Source organism: Dipodomys merriami, unplaced genomic scaffold (assembly GCF_024711535.1).
Source record: "Dipodomys merriami isolate MVZ:Mamm:240054 unplaced genomic scaffold, mDipMer1.0.p SCAF_9, whole genome shotgun sequence".
NCBI classification, from domain to species: Eukaryota; Metazoa; Chordata; class Mammalia; order Rodentia; family Heteromyidae; genus Dipodomys; species Dipodomys merriami.
In genome coordinates this window covers 38,345,687-38,367,715 of record NW_027206512.1, presented here as the reverse complement: position 1 = coordinate 38,367,715, position 22,029 = coordinate 38,345,687, and the positions used below count along the sequence as shown (strand labels likewise).

Genomic DNA, 22,029 nt, shown 5'->3' with positions numbered 1-22,029 from the left:
GCTATCGTAAATAATGCTGCAATAAACATAGTCGTGCTGGTAGCTTTAGTGTGGTCTTGTTTGGATTCACACTAATTTTTGACGTGGTCTTTTGTCCCCCTCTTTTTATTTCCTACCATCCCATCAATATTTAACTTGTTATTAGTGTATTTCCTCTTCGAAAATAAGACATAATGCACAAACAATTCTTCCATCTTTTGAAACATGGAGAATGTGTCACTTTGGATTTATGATAAAAATTTAAGTTCAAAGTATTTCAGAGCCAAGGGAGATAAAAAGCATTAAGTAATGCGCATATATTATTTTGAAGATCTTTATTGAGGATGGTAAAGTTGGTTGGATATTATGTTTTATTCCTTCATAAGATGGTTTTCAGAGTTTGCTGAGCAAGTTAAGCTCTCAAGATACCTATCAAGCCTCAAATCTATGATATATGACATCAATATACTTTTATTTGTTAAGCATGCAACTCACTCATGAGCCTGATTCACAAGGCCACTAGAGGGCGATCGCACCACAAATGGGAGGGTGCTCACAGACCTGAGCTTTCTGCACAAATTTCCTCAGTAACTGCTCAAGTGTCTTGACTGTGGATGAGGTTAAATAAACATCCATTAAAAAAAAAAAAAAGAAGCCTGGTGAGATGTCAATATTTCACCTTTTAGGTTCTGAATGAACTTTTCAACTTCACCCTAAAGTTGGGCGTATAAACTCAAAGATGTTACATCCCTGTCATGAAGCAATATTCAGAAGTCACTGGAAGTCATATATTCAGTCATGGTCATTTTCATGACAAGAGGTCACTTTTCAGCATCCAGTTCCAGCTATAATATTCAAAGATGCTTCTTTGCCTCAAATGTTAACACTCCTTTTGCCATTATTTATAATAATCCGGTGAAATATTATCATGTGAACATCTTCATAACTTTATGATTGTAAGCAACGCCCAGAACAAGACACTGATACTTGACCGAGGCCCAGAAACTTCTCCATGTACCTATTCTACCTCAATCTTCTTCTTTCTCCCCCAAAGTAACAATACATGTCACAGTTGTCACTTTTCTTGCTCTTCTTTAATGTCTTATGACAAAAGTAGAAACTACTACCTGATTACTGTAGTTCAGGCTTGCCTATTTGAAAAAAAAAACTTGTTTTATCTTTTAACTCTTAAAATCTCTAGATTGCTCTCTCAATCCCATAGGTATTTTTTAAATGATTTTACTAGTAAAAACCTCAAGGATTCAGCCCCTAGAGGGTAGCGGAGTTTGGATTTTGCTGGTTGCACACCCCTGATAGTTACACATGCCTTCACATAATCTATTTCCTGAACTCTGGCAGCTGAATATAGACAGGTGACTCTGCTTCCTGCGTTTGGCTGGTGATAGGTGGTTGTAATGTTTGTTTGTTTGTTTTGTTAGAAGTCACATTGTGTCTAATTTCCTTCTTTCTGTGATATCAGTAGTTGCAGGTACTTCATCCTTGGACCCATGTTGTGTCACTCACTACTAATATTCAAATTAAATTCAGTCCTTTTCTTCTCACTTATTCATTGGGAATGCTTTCATAGAGATCTTTTCTCCCATCTATTATTTGCTCCCAAGGACTAAAGGTTTTAACCTTAGATTCAACCAAGGTTTGACCTTAGATATTTTCTTGCCATATCCTCTGTACATTTTGTTCCTTTCAGCTTTCAAAGAGAGACCAGAAAACTATAGATCCATTGAAAGTTATTCAGAGCAAAAATATCTTTCTCTGCTTCATTGTTGAATAAGAGCCTTAGAGTATAGAGGAAATAAAATGTGTGAGTAGGCACATAGAAGCAATGATAGAAAAATGCTATGGGAGACATAGAGGGTATCCTGGGGGCCTGACATTCATACCATGACTCACATGGCCACGATAAACATGGAGAGAGACATGCCCAAGAATGGCTCTTTCCACTGGATTTCCCAGATGCCTGGATCGCACACTAAGGGAGAGTTATTTGAGATGAATTGCATCCTTGCTCCAAACCCCTAATGCAAAGATATGTCTGCATCTTACTTCTCAATAGGACACAAAGGTGCATATGATGCTGAGCTTTGACTGGACAGGGTAACACAAACTGCTAAAAGCTATTTCTTGCAAGGACCCTGATCTTTAAGGCCTATAAGTACATTGTTTCATCAGATATGGTCTCTGGATTTTTGTTCACTTTTAATTGTAAGCATGTCTGATAATCTAAAATGTACCTAAGAACATAAAACCTTTTTCACATCCATTTTTAGAAGAGTCACCTATTCCTGCAGCCACTAGAAATCAGCTGCCAGAGCAGTCATAGTAAACATGTTGTTACTCACTGGTGTCACCTCAGGAGTTTAACTAAGAACTGGATCCCATCTGGTGTATGTTTGGGGCTCACTGGAAGGCTGCATGATATTTCATGAGATGGTGAGAATCAGATCCATGTGGCACTAGCACTCTGCCTATAAAAATATATGGCCGCACATAGAGCCTCTCACGCTTGGACCAGAACCATAAAGTTCAATTCTTTATAACTTACTTTGTCTCTGGTATTGTACGGCTAGCAACAGAGAAAAGGAACTATCCTAAATATGAGAACTACAGAGCGCTGAATACCTCACTGGCGGGCAACAGTTAACTAGTGGCCATGCAACACAAACTCCTGTCACTTGGAGGCTTAGAAATAGCCTCCTCCCTCAAACTCCTCAACTCACTTCTCTCTCTCTCTCTCTCTCTCTCTCTCTCTCTCTCTCTCTCTCTTATTGTGAGAATACCGTACAGAAGAGTTACAATTACATGGGCAAGATAATGAGTACATTTCTTATCAAGCCTTGTTGCCTCCTCTTTGTTTCCCCTCCCCCTCCCTTCCCATACTCCCCCCACCAAAGTTGTGAAGTTTGTTTTTCGACATAATGACTTGTACATCTCATTGTGGCAATGGGTCCACCAGTATCCCTAGTTAAACGATTTTTTTTTGCCCTTCCCCTCCACAAATTATACCAACATCAAATACAGTGAAAGCAGGGGTTATACCGTGGGGGAGGGATATACAAAGCAACAACGAAATCATCTTATAAATATATTAGAAACAATTACATGAAAGAAAAAAAATTTTGAATACTTATCTTGGGGTTCATTCCCCTAACATCAACTTGTCTGACCTTTTCTGTTTGACTCAGACATACACTAGTTATTGCAAATAAGGGAAACCATGGGACCTATGTTTCTTTGGGCCTGGCTTACTTCACTTAATATAATTTTTTCTAAGTCTTTCCATTTCCTAACAAATGGGGCAATGACATTCTTTCTGATGGAGGCATAGAATTCCATTGTGTATATATACCCCATTTTCTTGATCTATTCATCTACTGAGGGACATCTGGGTTGGTTCCATATCTTAGCTATGGTAAATAGTGCTGCAATAAACATAGTTGTGTTGGTAGCTTTAGTATGGTCTTGTTTGTGATCATTTGGGTAAATGCCCAAAAGTGGGATTGCTAGGTCATAGGGGATCTCTATGTGGAGTCTTTTGAGGAACCTCCATACTGCTTTCCAAAGTAGTTGAACAAGTTTATACTCCCACCAACAATGTAGTAAGGTTCCCTTCTGTCCACATCCCCTCCAGCATCTGTTGTTATTAGAGTTCTTGATTATAGCCATTCTAACTGGGGTGAGGTGATATCTCAATGTTGTTTTGATTTGCATTTCTTTTATGACTATAGAATGGAAGAAAGACAACCTTTTCAGTAAATGGTGCTGGAAAAATTGGTTAACTACTTGTAGAAAACTAAAGCTAGATCCTTATCTATCACCCTGCACCAGAATCAACTCCAAATGGATCAAAGACCTCGGAGTCAAAGCAGACACTCTGAAAACATTACAGGATGGAATAGGAGAAACCCTAGGTCTCCTTGGCACAGGCCAAAATTTTCTTAATAGAGACCCAGAAACACAACAAATCAAGAAAGGTTGGACAAATGGGATTGCATGAAGTTGCAGAGCTTCTGCATGGCAAAGGACATAGCTAGCAAGATCAATAGAAAGCCCACGGATTGGGAGAAGATCTTCATTAGCCATACAACAGACAAGGGCCTCATATCTAAAATATACCTGGAACTCAAAAAGTTAAATCCCCCAACAACAAATCTTCAAAGAAACAACTGCCCAATAAATAAGTGCGCTAAAGCCTTAAAGAAAAACTTCTCTGAAGAGGAAAGAAGGATGGCCAATAGACACATGAAGAACTGTTCAACTTCTCTAGCCATAAAAGAAATGCAGATCAACTCACTTTTATGGTAACCTCCAGACTCCCTAATGGCTACCAGGCCGAGAAAACTGCAGCCAATCCAAGGCCTTGAGTCCTTTGCCCTGTCAGCCTTGCAGCCTTCAGCGGCCTTGGCTGAGAGGATGTCTGTGAAGACGTAATTCTGGACAAATGAGACCTGACTGGCCAGCTTCTAGAGTTCTAACCCTGAGCTGACGATGAGCCAAGCAATTAATAACCAAAAGTGGAAGAGGAAAGTAAAATGAGCCCACATGTAAGACATTGTTTCTGGACATCCATCATTGGGGATTTTCTGATTCAGTGTCAATTTCCCATGAGTCTGTTCAGTATTCTTCCCTTCTGCCCTCTCTCTCTCCCCTCAGATGATCCCTTCTGAAAAACTTAGTGGGAGCCATCTGCTTCTACCATTCGGAGCCATTACATTGTCACCGAAACAAATGAACACAGTGGCTCCGAAACCATTCTAGGCCACCAAAGTTTGGGAAAGGTGAAAATAAATCCATGAAAAGAACAGCCTGCCAAAGTTTTATGTGGCTACCTCCTATTTGCTTCTTGGATAAACTTTCCGTTTTGGAAGCTGTGCATGAAAAGGGAAGAAAGATAGCATCTGCCTGCGGATGGAGCCAAGAAAATAATCTATGGGAGCCGCTGTGGATTGGAAAGTGATGGTAATGACATGGAGCAATGTGGATTTATGGTCCATTCACTACGACACATTTGTTTCTGATCTAAGCTAATTAAGACCATTTTGCTTCTCTTCTGCTACCACATACAACCTTTCAGAAAGAAAAACGCAAGGAGATATCCTTCGTTTTTGGAGAGATGCCGGACTTGAGAGGTTCCATGTTAAGGTGGAGGAAAAGGGCTGTGTCGCCATGTCACATGATCGCGTGTGTCAGGTGTTGTACTTACTACAGTTGCTCAGATTGCTGTCTGGGCCGCACAGGGAGCTGTCGCCACAGGAATCCAGACAGGGACTGTAGAGGCATCTTTGGTCTCCTTCTTGGCATGGAGATGGACCTATGGTGGGGGAAAGGCACAGTGGCTTTGATCACCCATACATTCCTTACCCATGATTTGAAGGATGGGAAGTGTTTAGTGGAACTGAGGAATGTCCCAACCTGTATTTCCTTCCACCTTTTCCCAAACTCATGAACCCATGTGGAATAGGTGCTTTCTGGGTTCATTTTCCTGGCAACTAAATTCAATCCAACTATTCGAAAAGTACTCAGGAGGAATGAAAGAAATTGACCAACTACACACACACACACACAACAAAAACAAAAACAATCCTAGAACCAGGTGGGTGTTTCTTTGAACGGGGAAAAAATAGTACTCTCATTTTACTTGTGTACCTATACTTGGAAGGACAGAAGGTAATATAAAGATATTGAAATTCTGAATGCCAAAAGAATATGTTTAAAAGACTCCGTTGCTCTCAATTTTCCCTGCTGAAGAAATCCACTTCTCTAGTAATGAATAGAACATCAACACCAACACAACACTGACATGTTATCATAATGTGCATCTTTTGCAGCTGTTATCCATATTCTTAGTATATCCTTGAAAAATGTCACCAGGCTGGCTGTGATGATCCGAGAACCAGGTCTCTCATTTCCAAGTGAATGGCAACAATCTTTGCCCTAATGGGATGTAGAGAAGGAGCTGCTTTTCTCATTGATTTCCTGGTCATTTGTGGATTAAGTGGATAAAGTGAAAAATGACTGTCCATTCTCTTTCATCCCTCCCTTATTATCGTGGCCAATTATTTTCAGATATGGAATTTAGGAAATCTCAGTACAAACAGTAATGTGAGTTTATCTGCAACACTCTCATCTAGAACTCTATGACAGTGCGTATTATCCTGTGATCGTTCTCATTTCCAATGTGAACATTGTCAATCACATTTCACCTTGAAGAAAAGAAATGTCACTAGTTTTTGTTTAGAATCAGGAGGATCAAACTTTTTTCTCCAGGAGATCCTGAATTGTTAGCATAAATGTAAGCTCTTTTGTGACTTTTAAGGCATCAGACATTCTTGAATTAGTAATCAATTCAGATTAATATAGTGCTGTTGTGTGATGTCTATGTAGAAGCCAAAAGGCTCTGATACCCTCTGGGTAGTAGCTCCTACTTTGAACAAAATCTGACAATGACAATGATTCTGACTGTCCTCTTGAAGACTAGTTGAAGACAGGGATAGTTGGAAGGGAGAGCCTTCACAAAGAAGTCTTCTAGCCAGATGGGAAATGCTGTAATGAGAAGGACAAAAGATAGCAGAAAAATAATAGACAAATAAGCAGTGACATATGCCCATAATCCTACTTACTTTGAAGCTGAGATCAAGAGAATAATGGTTTGAGGCAACCGGAGAAAAGTTAACTATATTCTTTATCAATAGGAAATTTTTTTTTAAAGCTTGGCACAGTAATGTACTCCTGTGGGAAGCATAAATAGGAGGATCATGGTCCAGGCTGGCCTGAGTGAAAAGCAAGACTCTATTTCAAAACCAGCCAGAGTGGACAAAAATGAGAGAAGGGACTAGAGGAGTGGTTCAAGTGGTTGAGCACCTATCTGGTTCAAACCTAGTTCATTCAAAAGAAAGAAAAAAAGGCCCAAAGTGCAGCAACTGGAGCATCAATCAATCAATCAGAGAGAAGGGTAAGGGAGACCAGATAGGTAAACAGAGGCAGAGCCTGAAAGGTTTTAGAAGCCTAACCCTTCAGTGAGATCCAACTCTAATCACAGTGGCCTTCTCCAGGTTGCCTAAACATGCCTGTTCCTTCCTTCCCAAACCTTTTAGCCACGCAGTACTTGTAGGCCTGATACGTTTTTCTTCTTTGTTAACTTTACTTATTCTTTGCCTCCATGTTCCAATATCTCGTCTCCAAAAGCTTTATCTGGGTTCTTTTACAGAGACATGCAAACCTTCCATAGCATCCCAAATTCCCTTTTGTAATCTACGTCACTTTCCAGTTCGATTCTGACTTACAAGTCTTCATTCCTGGCAGGTCTGTCTCCTCTAAAAGAATTCCATCTCCTTTCTCTGTCTTGTTTTCACTGAATTCCCAATAAATAACTCCATAGTAAACACTATAATCCATATTTTAAGTTGAATTCATAACAATCAATAATGTAAAGTTACTCTCTTTTCACTTCTCTACCCATTTATAATGACTTCTTTTACATTCCACACATATCAGGAAGTGATCTAGACATCCTGCCATTTCATAGTAAAGATCCCACAGTTACTTGGAGTTTATATAGAATTACATGGAAAGTAGAACGATTTGATCTAAAAGGAATTGCTTGGATAATGTGCTCTCAATTACTCAAACCTAGCAAAGACTTTCCTTTAGAATTTCAGAAGTGATTTAAAAAAAAACAAAGCTCTCCTTACATATTATTTCCTGAGATTAAGTAAACATTGTGATTTATTACAAGTTTATGTTTTAGAGGCTTTAGGTCTTGGATGCTTTTTTATTAAAGCTATCTTAATAATCAATATTCTTTATGAGAAAACATTTATCTACAGGTGATCAGTCTCTTTAGCTTGTTCTATAGCCCAATAAATAGTTGAACATTATCTACCATGTAATAGCAGATGACATTTAATGGCATTCTGACCAGGTGTTATCCCTGAAAAGTTGTGTTTAGTGACAGAAACTGGGCTGAAGAGGTTGGAGTATCTCACCTAAAATCATCCAGATGGTAAGTAGTAAAGCCAGGGCCTGAAGCTAGGTGCTGCGCATCACGCTTATATTCTTAACCAGGAGACTATGCTGAGAAAGCATACACTGAGGGCAGTGTCAGGGCATTTTAGGGTTAATACATGACTATCATACTCCTTATAATGCATATTTAAGCTTATTACTTGGTAATGGGAGATATTAAACCATCTCTCTGAACATAGTTATTTTAGGAAACCATTACGTTCCATTTCAGAAGCCAATTTCCTCTAATTGGAATTGAATCTCATTTAATTGGGTACGACACACTATACTTTTTCTTGATCATGACTTTGCCCATGAATCAGCTCTCTGAAATCAACCACGTTTCTTCACCTCCACCCATTGCCTGGGCATGATTGTTCAGCACATATTGATGAGCTTTCTGTTTACCAAAAGAAAAAGTACCTGACTCAGTCTTTCAACAGAAGTGTGCTATTTGAGCTCTCCATAGAGTCTAATAGGCTTCCGTTACTTCATTTGTAACCACTTGCATCCTTTGTAAGGGATGGGGGCAGGGGAAGAAGGGTAGATGATTGAGAAAATGAGGGAAGGGGCCAAAATAGGGGTGAACATGTCAAAAGGATGGCACAGATCAAGAAGCACTATATACACTGCTTTGTTGAATGACAACTCCTTGGTACAACTGCTGGAAAGTAATACAAAATACCCAAAAAGAAAGAAGCAGTTTCTGGGCTAAGTGGTGCACTGTGTTGGGAAATCTGGAATCATTTCCGTGGAAACCTGCCTTCACTTTCGGCCTACTAGCTTCCAGGTGTTCTCTGCACTGGGAAGGTCCACCGGGAAAGGGACGATGCAAGAGCTCGGGACACACTCACTGTCGCTGCAGCCCTCCTCGTCGCTCCCGTCCTTGCAGTCTTCATCTCCATCGCACTGGAAAGCGCTGGGGATACACTGTCCGTTCCTGCATTCCACCAGGCCCTGGCTGTGACAGGCTAGGAGAAGCCAGAATAATAGTTACCTGAGTTATTAATCCGTCTTCCAGTCTACGGAATAGAGAAGCGATTCCCACTTTGCAGGCATGAAGCATCATGCACACATGAACAGTTGCATCATTGCTTTTAAAAAAAATTCCAGGGGTGGGGCTGGGAAGGTGGCTTAGTGGTAGAGAGCTTGCCTTGCATGCATGAGGCCCTGGGTTCTATTCCTCAGCACCACATAAGCAAAAAGAAAAAAGCCAGAAGTGGCGCTGTGGCTCAAGTGGTAGAGCGTTAGCCAGGCCCAGAGTTCAGGCCCCACGACCGGACCCCCCCAAAAAAAATTTCCAGGGGTTGTTGAGTAGAATATTTCCTCCTAGAACTTTCCCTTTTTTCCAAGAGGACTTACTAAGCTTTCTCTTAACAACAATGTGATTGTGTTGGTAGCAATGATATAACCGGCTAGTCAAGGCACATTGTATATAGGATCTGAAATTCTCATACAACCCAAACATTTCTATATCTACTTAGCCAACATCTAATCTAATGTTGGCTCAGTGAGTGCCTAGCACACAGTAAGCACTTTACTCCCAAACTGACTTGTGACATAGTATATTTGAAGGAGATAGTCTGGTACCCACTAACCATCTGACTTCTGTAATGGTTTGAAATTTCTCCCTGCCTAGTCTCTTTTTATACATCAGAAACCCAATATCCCAGGGTTCCCCATGGCTCATGCCTGTAATCTTAACTACTCAGGAGGCTGAGGTCTGAGGATTGAGGCTCAAAGCCAGCCTGGGAAGGAAAGTCCATGAGACTATTACCTCAATTAAGTACCAAAAAAGTCAGAAGTAAAGCGTGGCTCAAGTAGTACAGTACTAGCTTTGAGGGGAAAAAAGGTTCAGGAACAGCACCCAGGCCCTAAATTCAAACTTCAGGACCGGCATGCACGTGCACATGCCATACACACACACACACACACACACACACACACACACACACACATACACACACACACACACACACACATATCTCATTTCACTGAACTGCCACCCAACATTAAGACTTTAGTACTTGAATCGAGATTCAGCGCCAGACCTGTTTTCCCTCACATCATAGCTTTCACCTCCTTGCTTGCTTCAGGACATCATATAGCTCACTCCATTCTATTTGTTCCTCAGATAAGGACTAAGGTAACTATCTGTTTCAAATTCAACTTGAGACAAGGGAGAGCAGGTACTGTGTTGGTGAAGTTTTCTATCTAACTTTTCTTTTGTGAAAGCTTCAACTGATAACCACATGTTTAAGTTTGCCTCAAATGACAAGCTCACTTAGTTGGCTAACATAGTTGGCTGATCACTTACAGCAGCTGTGGGTTCTACAACCACAGATTCAACCAAGCCCTGATCAAAAAAAATGTTCGGGGCACACAAAATGGGAAGAGTGAGCAAATACAATCATTACATTCATTGTATGGTATATAAAATTTGAACTATGTAGCTTGAGGGTAGGAATGGGAGGGGGAGCATGGGGGAAAGGATGGAAGAGGTGGCACTGAACAAAGTGCATTGTGTTTATAACCTGACACGTAGAATTGCAAGCTCTTTGTACAATCACTTAATAATGTTTTTAAAAGGTCAGGGAAAACAATATGCCTCTACTAAAGAAATAGTTACTCTTTTAAATTATTTCCTACTAGGGGTAGGGAATCTTTTTATGCTAAGGGCCAGTAAGAGATATTTAATGCCACTGTGTGCCATAAGAAATTATTTATACAGGCAGACAAGTCAGAGGAAGCTGACTTTATGTGTCTGTCCAATCAGATAGCATATGAGTTAATGGGCTTTACAAAGCCCACACACCAGACGTTCATACACAATAATTCACTCTAGCAATTATTTTCAACACTGTTTGATAGCGTAAGTAATCTAGAGATTAGTTTAAAATATATGATATGATGTGTATAGGATAGAATATGTATATGCAAATATACACAGGATGTGTATATACAAATTATATTTTATGCCATTTATACATATGGGATATGTCTATGTATATAACCATCAAGCATCTTTAAGTATCCTCTGATTTGGATACCCACCCAGAATCTTAGAATACCCAGCAAATTTCAGGGTAAAACATTGTATCTACTCTTTCTACTAGATTAAAAAAGTCTACTAGATTAAAAAAAAGTTAAATGAAATGCTAATTTAAATTTGCATGAAATATGTCAAAGTAACTATTTCAGATCAATCATAGTCTCCTTAATAGATAACTGGAAATATTTAATAATTTTTACTCTTTCTAATTAAGAATAATATATTTTCTTTTTTTTTTCTTTCTTTCTTTCTTTTTTTTTTTTTTTTCAGTCGTTGGGCTTGAACTCTGGGCTTGGGCGCTGTCCCTGCACTCTTCAGCTCAAGGCGAGCACTCTACCGCTTGAGCCACAGCGCCACTTGTGGTTTTCTAGTGGTTTATTGGAGATAAGTCTCGCGGACCTTCCGGCCCAGGCTGGCTTTGAACCACGATCCTCAGATCTCAGCCTTCTGAGTAGCTAGGATTACAGGCGTGAGCCACTGACACCCGGGGAATAATATATTTTCTAGGAGGTAAAAAAGTGGTTAATGGTCACACTTGCTACTGGTTTGGTACAAGCAGCAACAAAATTTTTCTCCACTCAGAAACACAATGAGCTAAACAGTAATGATTATCACATACTTTCCGAGTCACAGTACGAACATTACAGACTCTCTTCTCTCTGGAAATTCTCCCCATATTCTCCCACAAATGTCCCCTGAGGACATGTTTGGAGGTTCCTACAAGGAGTTTATCTGTTCAGATGTAGTTTGCAGGAGGAAAATAAAGAAAAGAAAAGATACTCTGTTCTATGGCAAGAGCATTACTTTTGACAAAGTCACAGACATATAAAGACATGAACAATGAGTGAAAAAGCAGACATGTACTTGGCTGGATGAGTCAAATTAAACTTGGAGTTGAGGGAAAAGACAAATGACGTCATAGACAGTATATACTGATTGTCATTACACCACTGGATCATTGCCCTCCTGACTAGAACCTAAGTATGATCATCTTTCTGTTTGAATGTTGTTTAGGTAGTGAACCTTGAGAACAGTTCTCAAACTCAAGTACAGACTAGACAACAAGAAGTAATGGGGGTAGGGGGAAGCAAAACAAGAATGCTCAGGACACTCACAGCAATTGACCTCATCAGATTTGTCCACGCAGTCATGGTCCCCATCACACACCCAATCCACCGTGATGCAGCGCCCATCCCCACAGCGGTGTTCTTTCGTGGGATGACAATCTGGAGAAAAGGAAAATGTAGGAAGATGAATCTAGATAGCACAAAAACCACTTGGAATTGTCAGGCTCCCAGTTCTAGCCAAGAAGAATCCCTGCCCATTGTCCCAGTACTCTAGTATCATTCCTGATGGGTCTGACACAAATAACATGCCACTTATCAACAAGCATGACCCATACCATCGTGGGAGATGTTAGCTCGGATGATTAACCATTCAGCCTCGCTTTTCAGGGTCTCAACTTCGCTCTCATTATGCTGCTTTGCCTTTTCTTAGGCAAAAACAAATGTAGATTTCTGCACTGACTCAAATAAGTAGGACAGTGTTTGCATTTCACCATGAAGGTAGCTGACAATCAGTTTGTGTCAAGTCACGTTTCTAAGAATTGTGACTTAGCTCTTGGAGCCTGGGAAAGCAAGCACCTCCTTCTATCCTCCATCCTGATGCTGAGCCTAGGTTTTCTGTTGGACTGTGCTAATAGAAAACTGCTATTTAAAATCACGACTGGGCAGGCAATATGAAATAGTATCCGTTTCTTGATTCCTTTTGGCCTGGCTTTCAACTCTGTCCCAGTCACTACATTCCCGCAGGGAAAGAAGAGAGAGGAAGAACAAAGCATTGAGTTTCCTCATACAAAATGGCAGAATCCATAGGCTGACATGAGAAACAGAAACAGCCCTTTAAAAGATCTGTGTAGATTCACCAATAAATGAATCAATGAAGAATCATGACTCTTCATGAACAGAGCCACTGTCCTAGACTCTGCAGAGGCCAGAGAGCTTACAAGGTATTTTGGAGCAATAATGGTATCCCCACCTGAGGAAGACAGTAGCTATCTTGAGAACACAGACTTGGTTGCATTCTCAAAGGCTTGACATTGAGTGACAAGACGGTTCTTTTCCCACACTAACCTACCTTGGCTCTTTCTACTAACCTATGAAGCTGCAAAGCTACACTCGTGGCAGGAGGTTTCTGGATTTCCTAAGTTATCTCACTGCAAAAAGGAGGGTGTGCTGGGTGATCTCAAAAGACTCCTAAAATGATGGAGTAGATGACTTATAGAACTTTACAATTCTCTCTCATATCTTGTCCAAGTTTAGTCCATCCCAGAAGAGAATCAGATCTGTCTAGTCTAGGATGCTTTGCCCGCCCATGTCCTTTTCCATATTTCTGAAATAACTGAAACTACCAACTATCTAAAAATGAGACTATTTGTGACCCTCACCAACCCAAGACTTCCCTCAGAAGCCTCGAAAGTCAGATTCAGTTTAACATCATTTTCCCAGTGTCCATCCTCATCCCAGTTTGTCTATTTGTTCCTCTGGCAACATTTCTATTATCAGTCAATAATATAGCTCCAAAAATGACTAAACTAGTTATAAACCCAAAAAAATCAATAGGAAAGAGTAATCTTTGCTAGTTTAAGTTCACAAGATGGTCTTTGTAGTTGATCATGGTTCTTTAAAAGATAGGCTCATCCTTTGAAAGATAAGAAGTCAGCACTTATTTGTACATAAAAGTACGTCTTCATGGTCCTAGGTCTAGCTAATGTACAATCAGTCCCTGTAGTACTTGGGAATCAAATAGAGGAGGGATCTTTGGTTTATAACACTTCATAATGAATGTATCTATTGGCAAAGTTTTGCTCAAGGTTTCAGAATTCCCCCAATCCACTGGCTCTAGGAAGAGGGGAAACAGAACACAGACCCAGAGAAAGAACATTCAGCACAAGTTTTACCCATCATTCCACTCCTCTTCCTTTTAACATTGTGCTAATAGGACTGTTTATGTGGGTGGTGCTTCAACACATAACTTCTGATGGACACAACGCTTCAACCAACTTCTTCCTTCTGAAGAATAAGAGACCCTCACCTGTTGTAAGTTTACCTGCAGATCCTATTTACCAAGAGTGAACTACAGGCTCTAAACTTCTGTGATGTTTAACAAATCCCCAGGAGAACAGTGCTGGGACTCACCACAGTTCTCTTCGTCGCTCAGGTCTCCACAGTCATCATATCCGTCACACAAAAGGCTGGTATGAAGGCACTTGCCTGTGTGACAGTGGAACAGGTCTTCACTGCAGTCTGCAAATAAGAGAAGCTCCCCGTGAGGCACCAGAGCAGTGCTGAACTGACACTGGTATTTTATTTCACAAAAGGCTACAATGGTCACCTAGTCCACCCCTATTGGTTTACAGGCCAGGTGACCATGTCACCGAAAAATCCAAGGACTTGCTCAGGGTCACTTAACAAGTCGCTGCAGAACCAAAGCTAAGACACCCTGCTCCCAAGCCTCACACTTCTATGGCTTTTCTAGAAGTTTTTGTTTTTTTTTTTTAACTTTCATTGTCAAGGTGATGTCCAGAGGGGTTATAGTTACATAAGTAAGGTAATGAGTACATTTCTTGTCAAACTTGTTACCCCTTCCCTCATTTTTCTCCTACTTTCCCTCTCCCACCCCTCAACCCCAAGTTGTACAGATCATTTCCAGCATATGGTCTTGTGGCTATCGCTGCCGCATTGTTTTCCCCCTTGTCCTCTGTCTCGCCATTCTGTTGTTCCCCTTCCCTTCCCTGATTCAAATAAACATATATATAATACCAAGGGACCAGAATAAAATACAGTAACACCGGGGGAGAAACCATAGGGGGGAAGAACATACAAAAGAAACAAGAAGCCGGGCACTGGTGGCTCACGCCTGTAATCCTAGCTACTCAGGAGGCTGAGATCTGAGGATCGCAGTTCAAAGCCAGCCCGGGCAAGAAAGACCGTGAGACTCCTATCTCCAATAAACCACCAGAAAACCGGAAGTGGCGCTGTAGCTCAAGCGGTAGAGCGCTCGCCTTGAGCTGAGGGACAACGCCCAGGTCCAGAGTTCAAGCCCCACGACCGACAAAAAAAAAAAAAAAAAAAAACAAGAAATCACATAGTACAATAAAAACAACAACAAAGAAAAACCACTTGAGTCTATGTCTTGGAGTAAGCCAGACCCAAAGAAACAGATCCCATAGTCTCCCTTTTTTGCAATAATTAGTATACATCTAGGATAATCTTAGCAGATGAGCAGAATAGCTCAATAGCTATGTACATATGACCATCTAAGATGACACTAAGTGAAATGAACTTCTGGAAGTTTTTATTTGCCTTTTGCTTTGGGTTGTCTGAAAATTCTGGATAGTGAAAGATGGGAAGAGATCATCTCAGTGCACCACAGCTCCTAATGAAGTTCATGTGACTTTAATGGAAGGTAATTCTTCCCTAAACATGATTTCTTTGGGTGTAAGTTTAAGTTGGTGCCACAGTAAGCATGAAGCTAATAGAGAAATAAGCCATCTGGATTATAAAGCTATCATTCCTTTTTCACTACTTAAGATACTTGAGTATTCCATATAATAATACTCAAATAAGCTAGTACTGGCCTAAGGTTATGGTGGCAAGAATAAATGCTATATAATGCTGAGAAACTTTTATTTAATGTTGAAATCAGGTATATATGTGGAAACAGTATTTGTATTTTCATGAGTACATAAGTCTTGTCTTTGGATAGACTCTAACGCCTATCCTGGTTCTGATACCTGCTAACTATGGGACTTCTAATGTGATGCTTCTACTCTACGAGTTTCCAAGCTGACTTATGAAATTGGGATAAAGCAGCCACTAAGTAGGGTTTGGGATAATAAAATATATGTGAGAGTCCAAGGCAATTCACTAAGAAAAGAATGCTTTTTATCAACCTATGGTGTCGGGACAATTTGATAGCAAATGAGAAAATGAATTCAGATATTCACTTCAAATGAAGCTAAAACATTAACTCAACATGGATCAGAAAGTTAATTGTAGGAGGGCAAATCACAAAGTTGCTAGAAGAAAACAGAGGGAAAAGTGATTGTGACTTTGGAGTAGGCAAAGAATTCTTAGATTGGATTCCTGGAGTGCAAGCAATTCAAAAGACATGATTAAGAAAATGAAAAGGCAAGCCATGTAGAGCAAAGATAACTGTAAGTTAGATATTGAAGAATATATGTCAAGGGTATATATAGAACTATAACACTCATAAGATGACAACCCAATTACTAGTGGGCAAAAGAACAGATAGAAAGCCTATGTACTCTAGCCTTGAGCAAAAGAAGCTCAGGGACAATGCCCAGGCCCTGAGTTCAAGCCCAAGGACTGGCAAAAAAAAAAAAAGATAAAGTTAAGCCATTATAGAACACTATCACACATACTGTAAATGGCTGTAACCAAAAAGGCAAAAAAGGTGGTAGCAAGCACTAGCAAGGACTTTGAGAAATTGAAACTCTTATTTAGGATTGATAAGAACAGAGAACATTGCCACGGCACCACTGTGGAAAACAGCTTGATGGCTTCTTGGGGTGGCAGCTGTAGTCTGGTATAAAATGAACTCATGAAGTCTGTTCTTGAGAGCCCATTCAAACAAAATTAAATATGTAACCACACAAAGCTCTGTAGATGAATGCTCATAGCAACATTACTCATAATCATCAAAAACTGGAAAAAATCCAAATGTCCATGAAATGATGAATGGGAAGACAAATGTAATATAGACATACAATGGAACACTGTCCAGAGATTACAAAAATAAATTACTAATGTTTATGAGGATATTACTGAGCCTCAAAAAATATTAGACAAAGTGAAGGACTACAGACGTTCCCTTATACACATTTTGCCACATGCAAAAATGGCATGTTATATGATTCATTTATGAACTTCTCAGACAAAGTACATTTATAGAGAGAGAATACAGAAGAGTACTAATGGAATCGAGATGGTCGAAGAGTCACAGCTGACTGAGAATGGGTGGGAGGGAAGTCTGGAAGGAGATGAACATGTTTTATCACTGGATTGTGATGACTTCTATGCAACTTTGTAATTGTTTTCAAAAAGTCATTACGGTGATGATTATCTCTTCTGTATTTAAAGTAGATAAAGTATCAAAATAACTGGGTAAAGCTGGAGAAGGACCACGAAGATGGGCAGAATTTCAGTGCAGTGGTAGTGTAATGAAACGTTTAGCATGTGGGAACTTGACAGAAGACAGAATAGCAAGAACTAAGCAAGATAAGGAATGCAGGCACCCTTAAAGATCAGCTACCTTGGCTGATGAGTATCAGAAGTTGACAATAGTGCAGTCTTCTGAGATCTAGCTGACTGTTTATTGTCCTATGTCTCATACAACTGGAGATGAGGGAGGCAAACACCTTACAACAACAAACATCCCAAACTGAATGACCAGCCATTATCAAGTCTTTCATACCTATTACCCAATCTCTTCTAAGCTCTATGGAGCAGGACAGTAAGGTGACGACAGTTTACAGCAACCTCGTATGTGTTTGATGAAGAATTGGAAAACTACAAGCACCAAGAAATGCTTTTGAAATGGAATAATTACTCTGACTTGATCATTGTGTACTGTATGTATACAGTGAATTATCATACTGTATTTTATAAATATGCTAAATTAAAAAAAAATGGGATTCGTTAGTTGGGTTATACGTGTCCATTTCCAAAAAGGATTCTTCTAAAAAGAATCATCTTCATAACTTTTAGAGTCTCATCATTTTAGAAAAGGATGTACCTTAGAGGTCAAGGTACAACATTCAGATGTATGTATATATATACACATAAGCACACACGTGTATATATATATGTTCACACTTATAAAGAGCTTGATAAAATCTTTTATTTATTATTTATGTTTATGAGGATGGCTAGCAGAAGGAAAATCAAGAACTAAGAAAAGGTCTTAAGTCATAACTTTGAGCGCACAATTTCCTTCTCATCAGCAGAGGGCGCCCTTTCCCCACCCTGAACCCCATACAGACTGGTGTGTACGACCATTGGAGTCAGAAAGGATAAGACACTGTTTTTCATTTCCACTGGACAGATTTAGAGAATGTGTACATTGAGGTATATACATTTCCTTGAAAATTTTTATGAAGTTTAAAAAAGTTGTCTTTTTTCATATAAATTGCACCATGGGAAGTTTGAATGAAGATACTATAATCAGAAATAGCCAGAGAAATAAGACTTTTCTGACTATCAATGCAAAAGCACATGCATTTTCCCAAGGAGGTAGAGAAAGGGTAAAGTTTGGAATCACAAGTTAATTTCTTTTTAAGCAGGGAAGTTTCCTTTCTTTTCCTATTTCTTTCTTTCTTTTAATGGTAGGATTATTAAAGAATCAAACATTCCTTTCAGAATCTGATTAACCTGAGAATACACCAAAATTTTCCAAAACTTTCTGAGTCTTCTGTGGGGCCCATTGTGGACTATGGTAATTCATATTAGAACACCTCATTGGAGATATTTTAAGATGAATACCATCATTTATTAGATTCAGATGACTTCACATTTTTCAAAAGTTCTTGCTGTTCAAACAGGTGTAGATTTAGTTTTCGACTGTTAGAACTTCCTTGGTTAGAAGACACTTTCATAAGTTCGTTATAACATTAGCTGTTTTTGGCCAACAACTTTTTACTTCCCTAAAGTCGGTATAAATAGTAAATGCTCAACACTCTAACCAACATTACTGCACAACCAGAAATACATGGCAAATAGCAAAGATCACACTGCCTCTTTTTATTGGAACGGATGTTTATTTGAACTAAAAAAGAGATGTGGTCAACACAATTTGGAGCCAACAAATCAGAATTTTCAAAAGGAGCCTGCTGCGATTTTCTTGCTCAATACAAGCATAACTTTTCATGACCTAAGACAGATGTTTTTTCTACCTATGGTCCTTTTTTTTTTCTTAAGGAAAGCTTAATAATAATCATTTCTTCTGAAGTTCTTCCAAGGTAATATTTATTTCAGTTTGGCATCTCATAGACAAGACTATTAACTTTTGCCCTTCAAAATTAACCTTTAATTAAAGCTGAAATCTAAGACACAAAAAGCTCCTTTATATCAAGGACTTCATTCAATTTTCTCAGCCTCTATGAGTCCATACACAAACATAGGCTGCTTTAACTCAAGAGGTAAGAATGGCAGCTCAACTTTCTTCCATAGAATGTCATGAGTGGGACCAAAGCTGATCTCATCTAACCCTCTCACCAGACAATTACCAGAGAGGCTAAAAGATTTTCCCATCATTGTCTAGCAGCAAAGCTGTCATGAGAGGCCAGGTTTCCTGATCCCCTAGTTCTTTCTGCAATTGGCTCTAACACTGGAGAAGAATCTCTCAACTACCATATTATTGAGAAGATGGGCAGAATAATTCTTTATTGGATGGGGATGGTTGAATAGCATCCTGGGGTCCTACCTACTGGACATCCATAGCATCTTCCCTCTTTAGTATAGCATCCACATTTTTTCCATGAATTGCAAAATGTACCCTAGAGGATTTAAAAGCACTGTTCTAGTCACCTGGTGTCACGTGAATGCAAGGGCTGCTTTTAATTCCATCTTTTCCATCACCTTCTCCACATAGCCAGTTCTTGTGATCCTACTTATTTCTCTGATGAGAGGATTTGGTGCTGTCCTATCTTTGTTTGCATCAAACAATTCGCTTGTTTGGCTTTCTGGCCATTCCTTTAGTTAATCTTAGAAAGAAGTTACGGTGAATATAGTCCTTTTTGGTGACTGAAAACTTGGAAATATCCTTCCAAATAGTTGCTGCTCAGGTTGCCTCCTTTTAGAATAACTTCATGTGCTGCAGCTTTAAAAACTGTTGTGTATATCTTAGTGTTTCTGTCTTTCCTACTTGACCTTTATCAGTTGTCCATGATTTCCAGGAGTCATATGGTAACCCCTATAATGACAGGTTCTGCATGGATATTATGTGTGGATATAGAGTATGCCCAGTGAAGGCTAATGTTTTAAAAACTTGGATACTACCTGGTGAATCTAGGCATTGGGAAAAGTCATTGGATCTTGACAACTCTGACATGATTTATGGATTGACTTATGGATTGGTTTATAATTTGATGCCATTATGGGGAAATGATGGAAACTTTGACAGACAGGATCTAATTGGAGGAAATAAGTCTCTGGCATATTCTTGGGGGGAATACCTTGTTCCAGGACCTCTCCTCTCCTCTCCTCTCTTCTTCTTTTTCCTCATCCTCTTCCTTCTCCTGTGTGTTTCTGTCTCTCTTTGTCTCTGTCTCCATCTCTCTGTGTCCTGTCTCTCTTTGTCTGTCTCTCCCTGTGTCTCTGTCTCTCTCTGCAACTGTCTCTATCTCTCTCTCCTTCCTGGCTGTCATGAGACAAGAACTCCCCTAAGCACTATCATGATACTTGTCCCCAAAGACCCCCAAAGCCAGCTGACCACTCGCTGTTACCTCTGAGAATAAACCAAAACAGATCCTTCCTCCTTCTAAAGTATTTCTTTCAGAGAGTTTCCTCAATGATGAAAAACTAACACAATGAGGGTGGCAGAGAGCATAACAGAACAGCAGTAATAATAACAAGTACAACCTACTGCTCTTTGACTGTTATTCTATGCCAGACCTAGCGGTGCATGCTTTGTATCCAGTGATTCAGCTCTACAGACAAAATTTCCTTCATTTTTTGCTACTGAAAAAAATTGAAGCACAGAATGATTATCTTGCCCAGGTTCTCAGAGACAGCAGTGTAGACAGCTGGACTCAAGAACATACGGTATTAGCTCCCATAGGGTGGGGCACTTACTATTATCAGGTAACTGCCATCCTCAAAAACAAGTCCACCGATTTTACCCAAAATTCAAAGAACATGAGTTCCAAAAGTATTTTGTGGTGGATTCATGTAACATAAAATGTTTCCTCTGGAAACCATTTTCCTTGAGGATTCTTTAAAAAATGTATTTATTTGTTAGGCACCTACTATATACCAGACACTGTTCACGGAGGTGGTTCTAGAATCACCATTACAACACGTCAGCAACAGAAGTGACACCAGATACCTTCTAGTCCAGTGCTTCAGAATGGGGCTGCCTGTTGGAAAGATCTGGATACATCCCACCACCCAGGCCACCTCCAGAACAACTGAGTCAGAATCCATGCATGCAAAGGATCCCTCAATGTAATGGTCTCCCTGCTAAAGAAAGCTCACCTCAAAATGCATTGCTAGGAATTGTCAAATTAAATTCCTAACTTTTAAAAGATTATGTCTAGCTGGGCACTGGTGGCTCATGCTTGTTATTCTAGCTACTCAAGAGACTGAGATCTGAGGATCATGGTTCAAAGCCAGCCCAGGCAGGAAAGTCCGTGAAACTCTTACCTCCAATAAACCATTAGAAAACCGGAAGTGGCACTGTGGCTCAAGTGGAAGAGAGCTTGCCTTGAGCTGAAGAGCTGATGGACAGTGCTCAGGCCCAGAGTTCAAGCTCCACGACTGACAAAAAAAAAATAAGACTATATCTACTTTACCATTAACATTGCCTCCAGTTTTTGGAGTTGTTTCACTCAATAAACAACTTCAGAGGAGACTGATACAGAAGAAGACATAGTTATTTAAGAAAGTCAGCAAATAGTCACTGATACAAACACAAGTAGCATCAATTACCTCCCACGACAGAGTTGAGAATTCAGAAGAGTCCAACGTTTTCCTGCATATGGATGGAGAGAACAGAACCATTCGCCAAGGACAAGGATATGGATATGGATGGAGAGAACATAACCATTCGCATATGGATGGAGAGAACATAACCATTCGCCAAGGACAAGGACATGTCAAAGGCAGCACAACTGAGAGAAAGCAGCACTGCATTCAAGACTGGGTTCAAATTTAGTACTTTGAATCGGGAGCAAC

General features: G+C 39.8%; 1 protein-coding gene across 2 annotated transcripts in view; it reads right to left on the bottom strand.

The window, feature by feature from the left end:
• The window catches only part of Corin (corin, serine peptidase), a 195,747-nt gene that overhangs the window by 46,983 nt on the left and 126,735 nt on the right, over window positions 1-22,029 (bottom strand). For both annotated transcript variants that reach the window (XM_070012303.1, XM_070012304.1), the window contains 4 exons: window positions 14,251-14,358; window positions 12,169-12,279; window positions 8,856-8,972; window positions 5,201-5,308 (listed from right to left, as the gene is read on the bottom strand). In XM_070012303.1, the coding sequence (XP_069868404.1) occupies window positions 5,201-5,308; window positions 8,856-8,972; window positions 12,169-12,279; window positions 14,251-14,358 (444 nt within the window). The remainder of the gene's footprint in view (window positions 1-5,200; window positions 5,309-8,855; window positions 8,973-12,168; window positions 12,280-14,250; window positions 14,359-22,029) is intronic.